Source organism: Petaurus breviceps, unplaced genomic scaffold (assembly GCF_028583685.1).
Source record: "Petaurus breviceps papuanus isolate PSGF00001 unplaced genomic scaffold, PetGlider_PUasm1.0 689, whole genome shotgun sequence".
NCBI lineage: Eukaryota > Metazoa > Chordata > Mammalia > Diprotodontia > Petauridae > Petaurus > Petaurus breviceps.
The window spans coordinates 4,193,532-4,208,565 of NW_027186458.1; the positions used below are offsets into that span (position 1 = coordinate 4,193,532).

The window sequence follows — 15,034 nt, forward strand, 5'->3', positions numbered from 1 at the left end:
CACGGGGGAGGGGGCGGAGCGGGAGAATGACAGTTGCTCCGCCCCCGCCCCGCCCCGCCCCCACCTCGCCTCGAGGCCGCGCGTGCGTGAGGGCGGAGGAAGTGAGGGCGCGCGGGCTTCCTTCCCTACCTTCTTTTCCTCGATGGCTCGGAGCAGGAAGCGCCTCTCGCAGTTAGATAACGGCGTCTCCTTCATGGCACCGCCGTTCCGGAGGGGCGTCGCGGCCCCAGAGCCCGAAGACAGGGAGGGGAACGGAAGCGAGGAGAAGCGCGCGCCGCTTCACGTGAGTCCGAGGCGTCTTGGGTCGCGCCGAAGACTGACGGCATCCGTACGCGACCCGGGGCACGGCGGGGGCGGGGGGAGTGCTGGGCGCGCGGCCGTCGCTTCGGAGACCGGGCGCTTCTGCGCAGGCGTCAGTGCTGGGCCCCAGAGCGACGGGCGTGATCCTGGGCGCGAGACCCCGGGCGATGCAGCCAGCCCAGGGCCGATCGCCCTCCCTGCCCCGAGCCCACCCCCGAGGGGTGTCGGAGCGCGCCCCACGAAGCCCCGGGGCGAGAGCCCAGCGGGTGGGGGGCCGAGCGGACCCGGCGGTCACCAGAGGGCGGCTGCTTGTGTAGGCACGCGCGTGTGTGTGTGCAGGCGCGTGTGTGTGTGAGTGTGAGTGCACGCGTGTGTGTGTGTGTGCAGGCGCGTGTGTGTGTGTGCAGGTGCGTGTGTGTGTGAGTGCACGTGTGTGTGTGTGTGTGCAGGTGCGTGTGTGTGTGAGTGCACGCGTGTGTGTGTGTGTGCAGGCGTGTGTGTGAGTGAGTGCACGCGTGTGTGTGTGTATGCGCGAGTGTGCACGCGCGTGTGTGTGAGTGCACGTGTGTGTGTATGTGAGTGTGTGTGCACGCGTGTGTGTGTGAGTGCACGTGTGTGTGAGTGTGAGTGCACGTGTGTATGAGTGCACGTGTGTGTGCGTGTGAGTGCACGCGTGTGTGTGAGTGCGCGCGCGTGTGTGTGTGTGTGTGTGTGTGTGAGTGTGTGAGTGCACGCGCTCTGCTCGTCAGTCCCTCCTCCGGAGCGGGATACCAGGAGACAGCCCGTTCCCCAGAGCTGAAGCCTGGCTGGGCCCCGAGCTCCGGCAGAGCCCACGATGGTCGGGCTGCTTTGACAAGCGCCGGGCGCTCTGGGCTCGGTCACGTCCATCCCAGAAGATGGGGATGACCCGTCACACAGGCAAAGGAAGCCCCCGCGTGGTGGGGAGATGGGGCGGCCCCTGGGCAGGCGTGACCCGCCCCAGGCCCCCGGCTGTGCCGCGTTCCGGTGGTGTTGAGATTGGCCCGCCTGTGCTCGTTGGAGTCGAGTAGATCAGAGATCTTCGCAGAGCTCGAGGGGAGCCCAGCTGCAGGGTGACTTCTTCCAGCAGTGATCCCACGGGCACTCTGCACCTAGTGGGGGGAGGGAAAAGATCCATTCTATTTGTGGACCTGCTCCTCAGTCTCTCTGGGCAAGGTGAGGAGGAAGCGATTTTGGGTTGCGAAGGAAAGCCCCAGACCATCACAACTCTGTTCTTGTGAGGTGTCTGAAGGCCTCTCTGGATAAGCCTTGTAGGGAGATGAGGTCATCCGTTGGCGCTTGTGATCTCCTCTCTTTGGGGGGAAGGAAGGGGAACAGACCCATTTCCCTGGCTCTTTTGGTTTTTCTTTCTTACTTAAAAAAAAAGGTATTGTTAATATCAAATTTTAAAATTATTTTTAAGCCCGCAGACAGATCAGAAGGATTTTTATATTTCATAAACACCAAATAGTTCTGGCTCCTTTGTTTTGGAGGGGAGGGATGATGGAGGATAGCATCTGATAGAATCTTGTACAGAACTATTTTCTCTTAGACCTCCTGCTTAGAATAACTTTCTAGGAGAGAGGAAATTACTCCGGTCACATCCCCCAGTACACTGAACTAATGACGTGATTGTATTTGGGTTGCTTGTCTCATGTATGATTATCAAAAAGGAGGTTTGGATTCACTCCTACAATAAGACACTCTCCAAGGAGAATAAGAACTTTATTTAATAGTTAGCAATCAGATAAGCAAAGAAATAGAAAAACATTGATTTTTATAACAACAATAACATAGACCATGATGGGCAGCTCAGGCCCCCTCTCCTTGCTGAATATCCTTCTCCTTCTATGGCTAAGGAAGTCTCCTTTTGTTGACAGGTGAATGATCTCAGAGTCTCTCACTTTGTTCCAGTATTGAACATAAACTACTGGAGGAGTGACCACAGTCAGGTCCACCCTCAGCAAGGTGCTAAGTTCAGAAAGGCTTGTTACAAAAGGGGAAAAAACCTGTTGGATTTTTAATAGGGCAGTTCTAAGAAGTTAGAAGCAGCTGTGAGCTACTTCAAAGAGAACCATTAACTCGCCATATAGGCAAAAAAAAAAAGGGTTATAATACATTTAGTGTAAGGGTTTCTTTGGGTTAGGAAAAAAGTTTCTTCAAATAAGGCTTGCATTAACAGTTTCAGCATGTTATTGATAATAAATAGATTCATTGCCAGAGAAGAGCTTGGCCTGTCATGTAACTTCACCTCTACAGGTAGAAGTTCACATTCGGTAACACTCGTGAGCCAGGCTATAGCAGTTGCCCAAATCATTAGCCAAGAAAAAGGCCTCTCTTAAAATAATCCTTATAAAAATGGAAGCCCATTGAAATCATGGGAAACAGAACAGCTTTTCCCATTCTTTATATCTTACACCAGATGTCACGGTTAGAAGCCAGCCTAGTGATGGATGAGGTGGCCTGCCTGGGAAAAACCTAAAAAAAAAAAAAATACCCTATTTTATCAAGTGCCATAGCTAAATGCAGATGGAAGCATGCTATTTTCACTGTGTGTGTGTGTGTGTATGTATGTATGTCTGTATGTGTATGTGTGTGTTTTTCCCCCTTTTGGTCTGTTTCTTCTTTCACAACATGACTAATATAGAAACATGTTTTACATAATTGTTCATAAGTAACCTGTATCAAAATGCTCACCATTTTAGGGAGGAAAGAAGGAGGGAGAAAATTTGGAATTAAAAAAAAAATTTAATGAATGTTAAAAATTGTCTTCATGTAATTGGAAAAAATCAAAGTTTTTTTTTTTAATGGGTGTCATGGGAAATAAGGCAATAACATACTAATGAATACTAGACTAAGCCAGGTAGCTGATTGTGTATGCCCACTCTTACTATTATCATCTGACATAATTCTAGGAATGCTAGTTATACGTGTATCCAGGGTGAAATAAAGACCAAGCATCGATGAAGAAGATGCTAAATTTTCTCAATTTGTAGACATTATCATTTATTTTCAAAACCCAAGAAATCAATAAAGCAAACCACAGATATTGAGCATATTGAGGTAAGTAGAGCAAATAGATGTTCAGCAAAACAGGTGTGAAAAATAAATTACCTGAATTTCGATTTACCAGCAATCAAACACTAAGTGCCTACTGTGCACCAGACCAGAAAACCAAACCATTTTGTTGCAGATTCATCTTAAAACAAAATGTAGGGGCAGCTCGGTGGCGAAGTGAGTAGAGCACCGGCCCTGGAGTTGGGAGGACCCGAGTTCGGTTCCAGCCCCAGACACTTAACTCCCACACACACAAAAACAACTAGCCTTGTGACCTTGGGCAAGTCACTTAACCCCAATTGCCCTCCAAAAGGCCAAAAAATAGCTAATAAATCTGGAAATTAGCCTGCCCACACTCATCTTGAATTTTTTTTTTTGGAGGGGGGAAGGCAAGGCAATTGGGTTAAGTAACTAGCCCAAGGTCACATGGCTAGTTAAGTGTCAGGTGTCTGAGGTTGGATTTGAACTCAGGTCCTGACTCCAGGGCTGGTGCTCCATTTGCTGAGCAACCTAGCTGCCCCCCTTCTTCAGTTTCTAAAAATACAAAACAATTTTTGCTCTGGTAGCAGTGGAAAAGGCTCAAAAGTCAAGTAATCGAGTAGCAACATGAGCAGACAAGGGAAGAAGAACTCTTCTACCAGAGGGGAGAGCTTTGTCCCAAATCACTGGGGTTTTCTCAGCTGCCAGAGCTATTAGTTGGGTGCCCTCTCTGAAGCCTCCACATGCTCTGGCCAACTGGTCACACACCCCAGGACCTCCACCCCAGACAGTGATCCAGATCCAAGCAGGTTGAGGCAAGAGTGATTACCCCTCAGATTGGTCGCTTGGTCCCCCTATATTCTGCAGGCCAGGAGCTGAAGCTGCCACTTGGGGGTGGCGCCATGTGGCCGCTGCATCTCAGCTACTTTTCTCCTGGGGGCAAAGGCTGACCCCACTCCTGAATTCTCAGTTCTAAAAGTCCACACTGCACTGACCTCTCACTTTGTCCTTAGCATCTATGTGTTGATAATTCTGCAGACCGCCACAGTTGCTGGTGATCTGAAGTCCCTCCATCCTGTGGCTGGCCAGACCACCCTGAGGCTAAGAGCTCTGACTTGCAAGGGGCTGCGGTCAGCTTCCAGAGTGCTGTGCTGGCTACTTCCTGCCAGCCTGCTGGGCTGTCCTTAGCGGGAGGTTAGCTTCTCTGTGCGTCATTTTGTGGGTTCTGTAGCTCCAAAGTTTGTTCAGAGTCACCTTTTACATGAATTGGAGGGAGTGGAAGCAGGAGCCCTGAGGAAATCCTGTTTCTACTCCGCCATCTTGACTCCGGCCCGTGAATAGCATTTTTCAACATGAGACCTGAACTGTCTTAGATCATTGAAATTAGCTAAGTCATTCACAGTTGATCATCATATAATATTTGCTGTTACTGTGTAAACAGCCTGGTTCTGCTCATTTCACTTTGTATCAGTTCATGTAACTCCAGGATTTTCTGGAAATCGTCCTGATCATAATTTTTTATAGCACAGTAGTACTCAGTTATAATCATATACTACAATTTGTTCAGCCATTTCTCAGTTAATAAATATCCCCTCAATTTCCAGTTCTTTGCCACCATAAAAAGAGCTGCTATCAATACTTTTTTAGAAATTGGTCCTTTCCCCTTTTAAAAAATTTTTCCGAGGTACAGACCTAGAAGCGGTATTGCTGTATCAAAGGGTATATATACAGTTTTATGGCCTTTTGGGCATAGTTCCAAATTGTTTTCCAGAAATGTTTGGATCACTTCACAATTCCACCAACAGTGTTCCAATTTTCCCATATTGCCAACATTTATTATTTTTCTTTTCTGTCATATTAACCAATCTGATGGGTGTGAGGTGGTACCTCAGAATTGTTTTAATTTGCATTTCCCAGTCAATAGTGATTTAGAGCATTTTTTCATATAACAATAGATAGCTTTGATTTCTTCATCTGAAAACTGCTGGTTCATATCCTTTGACTCTTTATCAGTTGGGGAATGACTTGTTTTTTAAATTTGACTCAGTTTTTTACATGTTTGAGAAATGAGCCTTTATCAGAGACACCAAGGCTGGGAATACTTTGGCAGAAATTAGGTTTCAACTAACATTTAACACCACCTGCTCAAATTGCATGCTCAACCTGGTATGAAAGGCACATAGAAAAAAATTAGGAGACAAACCAGATCCACGTCCTTTCATGGCTATGGCAAAGGAGATACTTCTTAACCAAACAAGGAATACGGACAATCACAAACAATAAAATAGATGCTTTTGATTACATAAAGTTTTTTTTACTAACAAAACTTAATAAAGTAAGGGTAAGGATGGAAGGTGCCAATTGAGGGGAAAAATCAAATATCTCTGATGAGGATGTGCTATTCAAACCATATTGGGAATTATTACTGGATAATGAATCCCCAATGGATAAATGGTCAAAGAATATGAATAAGCTTTTCTCAGAGGGAATTATATACTATTAACAACTATATGAAAAATTGCTTGAATAAGCATTACAAATCAAGTCAAAATAACTCAGGTTTCAACTCATGTTCAGAAATGAGCATAAATAACAAAAGATGGAAATAGTCTAGACTCTAGATAGCATGATGTAGTCGAAAGAACGTCTGATTTGGATTCAGAGGTCCTGGGTTCAAATTCTGGTTCTGCCACTTACCGCTTGTGTGAAATTAAACAGAGTACTTGACCCCTCTGGACCTTGATTTCCTCAACTGCAAAATGAAGGTATTAGACTAGATGACCTGAAAGTCTCCTTCCATCTCTAAATTTCTAATCCTCACTGTTGAAGAGATTGCCTACAGCACAGTAATACACTTATCATGGACTTATGAACCATACCATTTTGGAAAAAGCAATTTGAAATGATCACAACTTAAAATGGCTATTCCTTTTCACCAGAGATCCAATTGTTAAGATGTCAAAGATGGAAAAATATTCATAGCAGCACTTTTTGTGGTGGCAAACAACTAGAAACAAAGTGGGTACTGTTAGTTGAAGAATGGCTAAACAAATTGTATTACATGAATAAAAGAAGAAATTTTTGTATAGGAAGAATTCAGAGAAGGATGGATAAACTTACGTAAATTACTTCAGAATGAAATAAGCAGAAACAAAAAATAGGTGTGTTCACAAGATGGAAACTATATAATAATGTGAATAGAAAGCAAATTCACACAGAGATAAAACTTATCATGGTGAAATTTTTTTTTTAAAGCAATCGGGGTTAAGTAACTTGCTCAAGGTTACACGGCCAGTTATTTCTGGGTGGGTGCTAAGTGTTTGAGCCCAGATTTGGTCCCCAGGTCATCCCGACACTGGAGCCGGTGCTCTTACTCGCTGTGCTACCTGGCCTCCCCACATGGTGAAATTTTAATGACCAATCTTGGCCTTAGAGAAGAGATGAAAAGATAGACTTTTCTCCCTTCTTTGTAGAGGTGAGGGAAGTGGTGGAATATTACATATATTGTTCAGTCTCTGTTGATAAGTTGATTTTCCTGAACAGATTTTCTCTTTAAAATCTTTGTTATGAGGGATAGTTTTCTGGGAAAAGGAGATGGAAAGTGATGTATTTGCAAATGAATGTGATGTATAAATAAAAGTTACTGATAAAATTATGTTAACATTTTAAAAGAAAATGAATCCCTAAAGGTAAGCTCATTTCTCTTCCATAGTTGGAAAATTACTCAGCAAAAGCAAATAAAAACAAATGTTAAAAACACAACCATTGTGAAAGATATCTTCTTTTTCTATAATTTGATTGAATTTTTGTTTTGAAATTCATCAGAATACAGATATGTCTACTAGATGAATAAAGTGATAAGCTGAGCATTTGTTCAGTGCATTTAATTAATACTGCAAGTTAGAATGAGAAACTGAGCCGCTCTTCCCCTACCAACAGTAGATTTCTCTTTCTGAATTAGTTTGATCATTGTTTATTTTTTTTTTCACAAATAATCTTGGAGGCCAAGTGACATTTCTAGGGAATGTTATGTATGTGGAAGCAAATGAAGTCCTAAGGGATTTAAATAACCAAATTAGTATTTGAAAGCAGTATTTAATTGAAGAGAATGGAATTTTCATTAATATTTAAATCAATCTCTGATCTAAATGAGTTTGAAATTTTATTTTAATATGTCAAAAATACCAAACTAGATTTCAAAATCAGCTTATGTTACAGAGGGCCCTCATACTTCTAAAAAGCCACATCTCTTTTTTCCTCCCCCTCCAAAGAACCCCAAAAGCAGAGTCTGTTAGTGTTCACACCTGGCAAAAGGTTGGTGTAGTGGGAAGTACTTACTACCTGGGTCACCTTAGGGAAGTCACTTCAGTTTTCTAAACCTCAATTGTAAAATGATGGGATTGTTCATTGATTTAAAAATGAAAATGTAAAATCAAATGATGATGTTGTAGTAGAAGACCTCAAAAGCTTCCTTCCATCTCTAAACCTAAGATCCTATGATCTCTCCTCCTATGTAATTCTGGCAGCTGCTTAATGAGGTACATACTCTTATGCCCATTTTACTGATGCAGAAGCTAAATCACAGAAAGATTAAGTGACTTGCCCAGCATCACAGCTTCATTGCAGCTAGTAAGTGTCCAGGGTGTGATTTGAACTCAGGTCTTCTTCATTCCAAGTTTATCATGGCATCTGCTATGCTTTGTTCTTTTTTGTATGTCTCATTGCCAATATATATTGGGAAGCTCCTTGACAAGGTTCTGGAGGGAAGTGTCCATAGTACCACCAGCAATTCTAGAGATCCTGTAATTGTGATGTTAGTATTTATTGAGCTGAAGTCCCCCACATCAGAAGAGGTTCCCAGACATCCTTGAGCTACTCTTGCTGCATTAAGCCAGGTCGTGTAGAGCTTTACAAACTAAACAGAAGAGTTTATATTTGATCCTAAAGACAATGGGAAGCCACTGGAATTTGTAGAGTAAGGACATGATGTGTTTGGATTGCAGTGTACAGGATGGACTGGAAGGTGGTGAGAGGTTTGAGGCAGGGACACCAAGTAAGAGACTGATCCAATAATGTAGGTGAGAAATGATTCAAGCTTGACTAAAGGTGTAGTTACATGAGTGGGGAGAAGAGGTCAAATGGTTAGAGATGTTGGGAGGGTAGAAATGTCAATGTTTGGTGACTGATCAGAGGCTCAGGTGAGGGTGAGTGAGGATCCAGAATGATGTCAGGGTTGCTAACCTGGGAGACTGGAAGACTGATAGTCACTTCACAGAAATAGGAAACTTTTAGAGAGGGGAGGATGTAGAAGAAAAGATAATGAATTCTATTTTGTGCATGTTGCATTTGAGATGTTTCCTAGATACCCACTTTGAAATATCTGATAATTTGTGATATAGGATTGAAGCTTAGGGGAGAAACTATGGTTAGTTATGCAGATTTGGGAGTTATCTGTATAATGATGATAGTTAAGCCCATGGAATCTCTTGTGGTTACTGGGAGAGAATGTGTGTGTAGAAGAGATGGCTTAGGGAATAATGTTGGGGAACACCCCTAGTTAGGGGGCATGACCTGAATGATAAGCCAACAAAAGAGACTGAACAGGAGCACTCAGAGGTGGGAGGAGGCAGAGCAGTCAGGAAAACTCAAGGAGGACAGACTATCCAAGAGGAGAGGGTTCCCAACAATGTTAAAGACGGTGATTAGATTGAGAAGAATTAGGACTGAGAAAGGATCTGGCAAGTAAGAAATAATTGGAAACTTTGGAGAGAGCAATTTCAGTTGCGTGATGAGATTGGAAGCCAGATTGTAAAGGTTGAAGAGGAAGTAGAAATGGCCTTTTCCTTTTTAAAAATTAAAAAAATCCTCCTTAATAGTATTTTATTTTTTCCAATTATATGTAAAAAAGATAGTTTTTAGCATTAATTTTTGTAAAATTTTGAGTTCCAAATTTTTCTTCCTCCCCTCTCTAAGACAGCAAGCAATCTCATATATGTTATACATGTACAATTATATTAAACATAAGAAATGGTCTTTTCAAGGAGTTTGAGAAATGGAGGACAAATTTAGGAAGATAACTTAAATGTTGAGGAGAGTTCTACATGTTTGAAGGCAGCAGAGAAGAAGCCAGGTGATAGGGCATCGAAGATTCAAGGGCAGTAAAACTGAGGATGGAGTGTGCAGGAGATGATCAGAAGGGATTGATCAAATGTACATATAGAATGTTTGGCCTTGGCAAGGAGAGAGTTACCTTCCTTCAGACACTAAGGGAAAGGAAGAGAGAATGGGAGATGACATCAAGGGGTTTTTAGATGAAGAACATGGAAGAAGTAGGAGTCCATGTCAGATGGGCTTATTTTTTCTCAGAAAAGGAAGAGACAAGGTTGTCAGCTGAGAGGAGGGGAGGCAAAAATATAGAAGGTTTGAGGATGGAAGAGAAAGTTTAAAATAGCTTCTGTGGGAAGTGAGATAGGGAAAAATAAAAGGATTCGTTTGCTGCAGTGAGGGCTCAGTTGAGGTTGGATACATGAATTTGTAATGTACCCAGTCAGCATGGTTGTGGGATTTCCTCCAGCTTCATTCAGTGACTCCTGAGGAAGAATGGAAGAGGAGGAGGAGGATGGGAATAAGCAAGGGCTGAGTTTTGTCAGGAAAAGAGTGACATAGTCAAAGGAGAAAGGGATTCAAGAGCCAAACTGAGTTTCAACTCTTCAAACCTACTTCCCTAAAGACTGAGGTGGTGTAGGAGAAAGTACACTCCAGAGGTGTTAAGGAAAATGTATGTTTGTTCTGTGTAATGCCAAGCAAAGGCAACTTCCCAAGGTTCAAAATACCAGCATATGTGCTCTCCATTTTATTCAGTGAAAAATTAAGAACAGAGAAGATCAAAATATGACATCATTCAAAATACAGCATTTACTAAGTGTGATTCAATAATCTCCAAGTACTACCTGATTTAATCAAGTACTACTCCACCCCTGGACATTACATTCATTTAATCAATCACAAAGTCCCTCTTCTAAATACTATTCCACCCCTAGTCTGTACATTCATTTAGTCCATCACAAAGCCCCTGTTCTCAAATGGAGATTAGTTTCCAATCATAAGTAAAGTACATTCATTCGTTCAATCACAGAGCACAAAAAGGTCAAAAGTTCCCCACCCTTGGATCACAATTGAGTCTACCCCAGAGTTACAACAAGCTTAAGCACAGCATTTAATACCCAAATGGAGTTCTTTTCTTCATCTTGACATGAGGCAAGTTCTCAGCAATCTTTGTTCCTGGGGAGACAAAGCTTAGCAAGGCCACAAGATACATTGCCAATGTCTTCATTAATTCATTCTCTGTCTGCAGAACAGTCCTAGGACCCCTGAAAACATTAGCAAAACCCTCTTCCAGGATTTCTGTAAACATACAACAAGAAAATCCTTCTTCAGGGCTTCTGAACCAACAGTAAGGTTCCAACACCTCTGCAACAACAGCACTGTCCTTCACCAGTGGACAGAATTCACTCTCTGTCTGCAGAACAGTCTCAGTAGCTCTGAACCAACAGCAAGGTTCCAAGACTTCTACAACAACAGGACTGTCTTTCACCAGTGGACAAATCTGGCAAAACAACATCAAAACAGACAGACAAAGTACCAGCAAAACAGCCATGTCTCTTCAGTCCTTGGCAGCTCTCAAAGTCCAGGGCAATTCAAAGTGGCCCTCAGCAATCCTCTCAGTCTCTCTCTGCCTCCAAAGGTGCTGCTTGCAAAAAGTTCTTCTGCCTCTCTCTTTTCTGTGTCTCTCTAAATTTATGTCACCAGCTCCTCTCAGTTCAGCCCTCTCTGTTCATGTCAACAAGTCCATCCCACAAATGGGATTAACAAGCTCTGGGTTTTAACACAGTCAAACCAAAAACCAAGCCAATACAGGGGGATCTTTAAATTCAATTACTATTACATTCTGCCTCTGTCTTTGAAGTAAACAACTTGATGTAAAAATCTAGTTGATGTTAAGTGGTTAAATGAATCCAGTGTCCTAGTTGCTGGCCCCTAAGAAGGTGGGGTACACAGATGGTGAGGCCTCTAGCCAATGGCAGTAGAGAAAATGGCCCCTCACAGTTTCTTAGAACATTGCAATAGGAAATTACAATAATGAGACAGTGTAGCAGAAAGTTCCTTAGGACACTGAAGGGGGCAGTGTAGCAACCCTGGCTTTGAGAAAGAGAACCCACCTTGCATGCATTATGGAAGATGGGGAGAACAGCAGGAAAAGCCATAGGGGTAGCATTGGGTGGGATATAAATAGAAACTTACCATCTCCAACTGATTTTGCAGAGAGAGTTGGTCTGGTCTTGGGTCTGCCTCCTTGCCTGAGTGACTGGTGGGAATGGGCATGTGTATGTGTGTGACAGGGGAAGGGGGAAATTGGGGCTAGTGGTTACCCAGCAAAGGGCACCAGCTGGCAGCTTGACCTGGATCTGGGTTTGGCCAGGGTCTGACAGGAGCAGGTACTCCTGTTCCTCCTCCCACGTATCAGAAACTGGTGGTCTCCCACTTGGAACATAAAGATCCACCCAGAATTAAGTGGGAGAGCAGAATATATTATACCCCAGGTATAATATCTCAGATCAGCAACAATAAAAATAAAAATGGTTAAAGATAAACATGAGAACTATATTATGCTTAAAACCAATGAAATTTTATACACATATACATATATATGCATTGTGTGTGTACGTCCTCTGAATGGCATAGCATGTAAGTAGTTGAAGGAAAAGTTAGTTGAATTACAGAGAGAAATAGAGAGCAAAATCACAATAGTTAAGTACCTCATTGTGTACTTTTCAAACTTAAACATATCTCATAAGAAGACATATAAAAAAGAATTAAGAACCTTATTAGAATTTTAGGAAAGGTAGATATGACAGATTTCTGGTAATTAGAATGGCAGTTGAAAGGTATATACATATTTTTTAGCTGTTGATTCATCTTTACAGAAGTTGGCATAAAATTCCACAAACAAATGTAGAAAAACAGAAATATTAAACACTTCATTTTGTGGCCACTGCTAATTAAAAATTATAACTAATGAAGGATCTTTGAACAAAGCATTTGTGTAAATAGAGGCTAAATAATTCAATCCTAAATAATTAATGTGTCAAAAAATTCTTAGGCACAATAGATAATTTCATTTAAGAAAATTATAATAATGAGACAACATAATAAAACTTTTGGGATATAGCTAAAGCCGTCCTTAAGGGAAATTTTATATTTCTAAATAATCAACAAAAGAGAAAAAGAATAAGTTAATTAACTGGGTGTATGACCAAAAAGGCAACAATTAGAAAAAACTCTACTTAAAAAATCTGAAAATCAAGGAAGAGAAAGACAAAACTGAAAACAAACAAAAATTCACCGTTGCATTGATAAAACCAGGAGCTGTTTTTTTTAAAGAATAATAAATGTAATAAATTATTATCTAATCCGATCAATAACAGAGAGGAGAATCTAACTGCAAATATAAAAAATTAAAAAGGAGAATTCACATCAAGTGAAGAGGAAATAAAAGGAATTATCAAACTATTTTGCTCAATTACATGCTACTAAAACTGGTAAGTGAAATGAATTAATATTTACAATAAATATAACAGATTAACAGAAGCAGAAATTGAAAACTGAAATAGCCCCATCTCGGAAGAAGAAATTGAACAAGGCATGCATAATAAAAGAACTCCCAGAGTCAGTAGCAATAAGACCAGATGGAGATATGTAGCAACAAGCACCCCAGCATCCCCAGGGTGGCTGTCAACACAGGTTCTTAGATCTGCTTTTCTAAAGGAAAGCAACTCAAAATGGCTTAACAAGCTTACTTTAATCAACTAAACCTATATCGTTTACCTAGTTCAGGGGAAAAAGGTCAGCACCACGAACTTCAGAGTATACAGACAGAAGTTACAAGACAGAGAAACAGATCAAGTAGACAGGCTTCCAAACTGTCCAACCATTACATCCATACAAAATCACAGTTACCAGAGAGAGAAGCATGAACATTTGGGTTTTCAAAGCCGGGGGGCTCTCAATGGCTGCCCAGAGTCTCATCTGGTCAAATCACACAACACTTCTCAAAGTGAGCCCCAAAGCAAAGCCTCCCATCAGGGATTATATAGCCTTCTCCTTGGCTCAGAGAATGTAACCATCCTCTTGACCCACTGCCCAATCACACAGCATCAAGGTGTGGGCATTCCTGAAAACCAAGCCTCCTGCCACAGGTTCCATGTGACCACATTCAGCCTATTAGGGGGCAGAGTACATTTTCAAATCAAGGAAGGTTCTCAGAGTCTCTTAGGCCTATCAAAGGGCCTAGGGGCAGGGAAGATCTTTAAAACTGCATTTCCATTACAAAATAGAAGTTAATTCTATAAAACATTCAAAGAACAATCTCATATTATAGAATTTGCTTATAAAAATCAGAAAAGAAGGGATTCTATCAAACTCCTTCTAGGAGACAGATATGGTCCTGATACCTAAAACAGGAGAAAGAAGAGAATGAAAACTGTAGACCACTATATCTAATGAATATCAATGAAAAACCATGGAATAAATTATTTAGTAAAGAGGCTACAATAACATTAAAAAGATTTACATTATGCTTTTTACATAATGACCTGTTTGGAGTTATGCCAAGAGTTCAAGGTGGCTCAATATTAGGAACACCATAAACATTAGTAGTATGCCATAGTGGACAGAATTCCAATCCTGCTTCTGGCATATGCTGGCAAGTCATTTAACTACTCTGAGTCCTAGGCTCTTGGCACTGTAAGTTTTAGGAAAGCTACCTTCATTGGTAAAGAAAGTTTCTTCACCTGGGAGTGTCTTATTCTAATGAAATCGCAGGTTCTGTCCCTATCCTGATAAACATCAAATACTGGGGGCGGCCAGGTAGCACAGCGAGTAAGAGCACCGGCTCCAGTGTTGAGAAGACCTGGAGATCGAATCCTGGGCTCAGACACTTAGCACCCACCCAGAAACACCTGGCCATGTAACCTTGAGTAAGTTACTTAACCCCAATTGCTTAGGGGCGGCCAGGTGGCTCAGCTAGTAAGAGTACCAGCTCCAGTATTGGGATGACCTGGATCAAATCCGGGCTCAGATACTCAGCACCACACCCAGAAACAACTGGCTGTGTAACCTTGAGCAAGTTACTTAACCCCTATTGCTTTAAAAAAAAAAATCAAATACTGTATCAGTCAGAAAATCATGCAAAATTATAATTAATAATGATTAAATACAAAAACACTTTTGACAAAGAACATCCTTTTATGAAAAATTAAAAGGCATAGGAATAAATATAACATTCCTTAATATGGTAAAAATTAATATTAAACTTTATCTAAAACTAAGATGTAGCATTATCTATAATAGAGACATATTTTCTAGTAAGATTGGGGGTAAAGTAAGGATGCCCATTATCTTTACTCTTATTTGATATAGTTCTAAGAATGTACATTATTGTAATAAAACACAAAAAATAAATTGAAGGAATAAATATCTACAAAAACAAAATTATTGCTTTTCCTGTATAACGTGATGATGTATTTAGAGAACTCTAGAGAGTCAATGAAAAAAAATCTATTGAAGTAATAATTTCAGTAAAATAGCAGGATATAAAATAACCCACAGAATCACCAACCCC

At 41.5% G+C, this 15,034-nt stretch overlaps 1 protein-coding gene across 1 annotated transcript in view; it reads right to left on the bottom strand.

The window, feature by feature from the left end:
- The window catches only part of EXOSC9 (exosome component 9), a 10,862-nt gene extending 10,517 nt beyond the window's left edge, over window positions 1–345 (bottom strand). Inside the window, exon 1 of the mRNA XM_069104881.1 lies at window positions 130–345. Coding sequence (XP_068960982.1) covers window positions 130–195 — 66 coding nt within the window. The 5' untranslated portion in view covers window positions 196–345. The remainder of the gene's footprint in view (window positions 1–129) is intronic.
- Between the last annotated feature and the right edge of the window lie 14,689 nt (window positions 346–15,034).